The 5,104-nt window shown below is 45.4% G+C and overlaps 1 protein-coding gene across 1 annotated transcript in view; it reads right to left on the bottom strand.

Annotated features, from left to right (window-relative positions):
• The window catches only part of EEFSEC (eukaryotic elongation factor, selenocysteine-tRNA specific), a 251,422-nt gene extending 247,446 nt beyond the window's left edge, over positions 1 to 3,976 (bottom strand). The window contains exons 1-2 of the mRNA XM_083418565.1: positions 3,892 to 3,976; positions 2,038 to 2,384 (exon numbers count right to left, since the gene is read on the bottom strand). Coding sequence (XP_083274691.1) covers positions 2,038 to 2,281 — 244 coding nt within the window. The 5' untranslated portion in view covers positions 2,282 to 2,384; positions 3,892 to 3,976. The remainder of the gene's footprint in view (positions 1 to 2,037; positions 2,385 to 3,891) is intronic.
• Between the last annotated feature and the right edge of the window lie 1,128 nt (positions 3,977 to 5,104).

Here is a 5,104-nt window from a genome sequence, read left to right as displayed (position 1 = left end):
TATTATGCTGGGCAATATAACTTTAACGAAATTTTAGTTTTAATAAATGCAGAATATTTGAAACAGTCAACAAAACAGAAGAGAATGGAAGATGGAAGTCATATTTCATTCTCACCTTTTAAAACCAAGAACCTTTAGTTCTATATGCAAAATAAACAATCTTGACATCCTGCTGAAAACCAAACAAGCTATTTCTCTATAAGGCACATCAGATTACGGGCATCTGCATTTAAGCAGGCCTTTTTCCACCAATGAAGTAACAGCAATCTGCATTTGACGAAGTGCCTATCAAAAATGTTTCACAACACTGATCAGCTTTGATATACAGATTGCAAAACAGATCGTGTCATTCAGAACCAGGACTGAAATGGAAATATAATTTTTAAACAGGTGCCATCTCTATTATCTTTCCAGAACCAATTGAAGACTTTCCTTTCCCAACAAGCCTTTTAAGTGAAGATTTTTATCCAAGTCTGTATTTTAAATAAACTTTTATTGTTGATATTTTTATTGTTAAATTGCTTCAGGATTTTTCACAGCAAGCCACTAATAAATGAAACAAACAAACAAACAAACATCCAGAACCTGTATATGCATGGAAATATAATTTTTTAACTCTCTGGTTGCTCCACCTGTGTCTGTGATCAAAGTAGATGTCATTTTACTGAGGTGCCACAAGACTGCTTATATGCTATGAGCTTATATTTTTATTTATTTGCATCCTGCTCTCTTGCCAGAATAGCAGATTGGGTAGCAGAAAAACCCCTAAAGATCAATATATAAAACCACATCATACATCACCCCTCACAGATGAGTAAATTTCAGAAAAGGGCTGAACACTTGACTGAATCATCTGTGTTTCTAGCTGGCAACGAAAGTGCTACAACAGAGGAGCCAGATGAGTATCAAGGAGCATGGAGGTTCAAAACCAGGGTGCCACCATGAAGAAGGCCAGACACAACAACAAATACAATTCTTCAAAGGCGAAACACTGAGGAGTGCTTCTCTAGGCAATATTAATTCCTAGGCAGAACAATATCTTACCTTTACTAGTCACTTTATGCAGAATGAATGAATGAATGAAAATTGCTGGATCAAGGCCACAATCCCAGAACAATTTATCTTTATTTCTTCCCTCTGCCTTTAGCAGGGCACCTTGCAAATAACGAATGTGGGAAATGCAGCCAAATTCACTTCCAGGACATTTTTCATACTACCCTAAACTGTGCATCTTAAAACCTGCCAAACAGAATGAATTGGAAAAACACACACTCACAATCGTAACTGGAGAGCTTTCAGGCACAATTTCCTTTGCTGTCAGTCACAAAACACTATTTTGTACAAGGAAAGGAACTATACAAGTACATTAAACATTTAAGTTTAAAATTATTTTAAATGCAATTGCTTTTTGTTGTTATCATCCACAGCCAGCCATCATCTATGCTCTATTTTTGAAAAAGAAAGAATTGTGCTTCACTTTTACACATAGTAAGAACCTCACATGCCAATTTGGCTACCAAGTGTGTGGTGGAGGGCAACTTTTTGCACTAACAGGAGCACATTGGGGAGGAAAGCCTATTCCTCCCACCCATACCCAATTTACCTTCCTTGCACAGGCATGCAAGCAAACCACACATTCAACCCTCTCCACCATAACATCACGAGGGCAAAACGGCTCCTGCAAAAACAATAGCACAGCAACTTCCTCCAACCACTTGGTGAGGAAAGTTTGCTATTGCAGGTCCTGCCAAGCAACCAGAAAGAAGAAATGCAAACGAATGCCTCTGCTTGCTTGCTTGCTCATTCACTCTGTCTCTGTAAGTGGTGGCATGACAGGGAGCTTTGAGCTGAGGGGGACAAGGAGGTTGAACCAGTCCTCTACCAGAATCAATAAATGAGTATACAGTCTTTGCAGAGCACAGGCAGGCAACCCACCCACCCCTGGCAGTTTTGCCTCTGTCTGCCTCTTACCTCCAATAATGGTGCGAATAAGGGAGGCATGTCCTGGGCAATCCACCAGGGTCAGTTGGAGCTCACCAGGCTCGGTTCCCAGGTGTGGAGGCAACTCTGTACAGAGGCAGGAGAAGCCCAAGTCCAGGGTGATTCCCCGGGCTCGGCTCTGCGGGGCTCGGTCAAAGGCAGCAGTGGAACCAACAGTGCTAAGGGCCCGCGCGAGAGCAGTCTTGCCACTGTCGATGTGGCCCAGGACACCAACATTTATATTCAGTCGATGAGAGGTGCTGGGCTTCGGGACAGGGGGAGTAGCAGCTGCACTGGCCATGGATGTCTTGAAAGCAGTTCTTTTCTCTTTCAAGGCGGTCCTGCTTGCAACACTACCCCTGTGACAACACAGGCCAGGTTGGGACTGTTCCAATCACAGGAAACTGTAAAACAAACACTAATTTTAAAAAGTGGTGGGTGAGCTGTGGGAATGAGTAGGAAGTTCTGCTTCGCTCTGCTATAAGTATCCTGAATACAAAGCAGTTCCCCAATGTCACCCAGCTGTACAAATTACCTTACATTCTCTCCATATTCTAAAATGAAATGCCACATTACTATGCACACAACATAGACCTAGACTGGCCTTTTCCAACAGCCCAAGAATGCATGGCCAAGGATGACAGGGACTGCAGCACAAACCATTTGGAGTTAGAGGAAGGGCCATAGTTCAGTGGTGGAGCATCTTTTTATCCTCAGGTTCAGTCTCTGGCATCTCCAGGTAGGGCTGGGAATGTCACCTGTCAGAAACTGTGGAGAGTTGCTGGCAGTCTGAATAGATAATACTGAGCTAGATGGACTTATGGTCTGATCTAGGCTGTGTACACATTAGTGGCTAAAATGCAGCAAGTTCCTTTCCCCCTGTTGCACTTCAAGTCACATTTGAATGGTGTTGTACACAGCAGAGCGGGGGCAGGGATGTCTTCACCCAATGCACCATTGTCTTTTTCGTAAAGCAACCCCTCAACTCCTATTCATGAGGTTGTCATCAGTGCATGCACTGTCATCCGCACCTATGCAACAGCGGTCTACAATGTACACACCTCAGCTTAACCGCAAAACAATTGTGGTTTACACTTTAAAACCAGGTGGAAGCTGGAAATTATTTTCCAAGAAACTGCAGGATAAGGATTGTGTGGATGTTGTCACATGTACAGACCAGTGGTGGGGGTGCACTGGAGCAGAAGGAAACAAGTGTGTGTACACAGTGTCGGTCTAAGGTGGCTTCCTAAGTTTCTTATTTATTTAAATTAAACAACTTGCACACCGCTTAACTACAATAGTCTCTAAGCGGTTTACAAAGATACAATAAAAAAGAATCAATTAAATCTATAAAATGAAACTTCAGTCAAAAATGCTAGCTCGGGAAACCCAGCCAGATGAGCGGGGTATAAATAATGAATTATTATTATCATTATCATTGCTGGAATGGGGGGGGGGGGATGCTGGGCACCAGATTGGGAAGTGCCGTCCTCAGGTGCACTGTCAGGGCTCGGGAGGCGGGGAGAGACCCTTGCTACTTTCTCTCCCGCCACCCTTCACCCTTACCATTCAGGTAAAAAAGGGGGCTGGTTTTTCTTTCACTCGTTACAATGATTCATGTCTCCTCCCCCCCCCTCCCGCCCTTGCGGTGCAGAAAGGGACTCCCATGGGGCTTATCCACTCGGGGCTTTCGCGTGCATTGACTGTGCACTGGAGGCTACCTGAGCCTCAGTTTTGTGGGTGTCCTCCACGTGACGTTTCCCTGATGCAGCATCCAACCGCATGGTTTTCTGTTTTGGCATTTATTTATTTTTACAGTCAATTCGGATTCCCCTGATCCCTGGGAAAATCCGAAGTTAAGGCACACATACATACAAACACACAAATAAATACAGCCCTAAATTCGCTTACCGGCCACGCTCCTGCGGTTTGCTTTCCCTTGCCCTAATCTACTCACTCAACCCTCCGCCCCCAGCCCACGCCCCCTGCAGGCTTCCCACTTCTCTTCCGCCCCGCGTTGCCTCCGCTTCCGGTATCCCTGCTAATGCACCCGCCCACTTGCTGGGAAAGTACAGTAAGTGGCAGCGAGAGTTCGCCGCTTTTGGCTCACAGAGGGTTAAAAGAAGCGAAAGAGGCGGATTCCTAGAGAGGAAGGAAATTGGAGGAAAGGGAGGGGAAATAGGGTGTCCTCCAGGGCAATGCCTCCTCCTTCCTCCCCGCCCCGCCCCCGTCCTGTCTTGGAGATGGAGCTTGATTCAGGGGAGAGGGAGCAAATAAGTTATTGCGAAGATAGTTTCCCCTGTTTCTCTGCGCGCGGCAAGACGAACCGGCCGGGGGGGTTGCTAAGCCCCTACCCCCCCTCCCGCTTTCTGTGCCTGGATGAAGGCGACCCACACCTTGCCTGGAAATGCTATTGAAAAATGCATTTCCAGGAGGGGCGAGGGGTGGGCGGCGAGGGGGAGACCCCAAGCGGGGAGAAAGGCGTCTGTGGGGAAATGTCTTGAGAGGAACAAGCCAAATTTTGGGGATCTGCACAAGGAAGATTTAGCGGGGCCAGAAGGGCGCCTCAAAGCTGCCCACTGGGATTGCCCACGCTGTTAGGGAGACTGGAGCAAACAGCCGGGTAATGCTTAAGTGCGTGTGTGTGTGTGCGCCGGATTTACGTATAAACTGAACAAGCTATAGCTTAGGGCCCCACTCTCTTGGGGGGGCCCAAAAGAAGGAAGAAAAAAACCTGGATGTATATTTCCAAAATATAAGATAAAAAACAAATAAAATCAACATACTGTAAATAAAACCAGCAACAGTGTTTTGTGTTGTGTAGGTTCCTATGATGTAAGTAATGGGCCCCGCCTGCTAGCCTGCTCCCTAAAATATCACTGGTTTGCTCATTTCTATATATAGGCTGCCTACATTCTGCATGATAAAATACCTATTTTGTTATGTGCAAATGGCTTTAGATACCTATTAGGTCCATAAATTATCATATATTCAACACAAAAACAGCAACAATTTGTTGTTGACAGAGGACAGCTGGACATACAAAGGGCCCCATTAACTTCAGTAGCTTAGGGCCTCATCAAACCTAAATCTGGCCCTGGTGTTATGTGTATATATAGGAGAG

This window comes from Podarcis tiliguerta, assembly GCF_965153285.1.
Source record: "Podarcis tiliguerta genome assembly, chromosome: 2".
NCBI classification, from domain to species: Eukaryota; Metazoa; Chordata; class Lepidosauria; order Squamata; family Lacertidae; genus Podarcis; species Podarcis tiliguerta.
The sequence above is the reverse complement of the archived record's forward strand: the minus strand, read 5'-3'. Positions and strand labels throughout refer to the sequence as shown.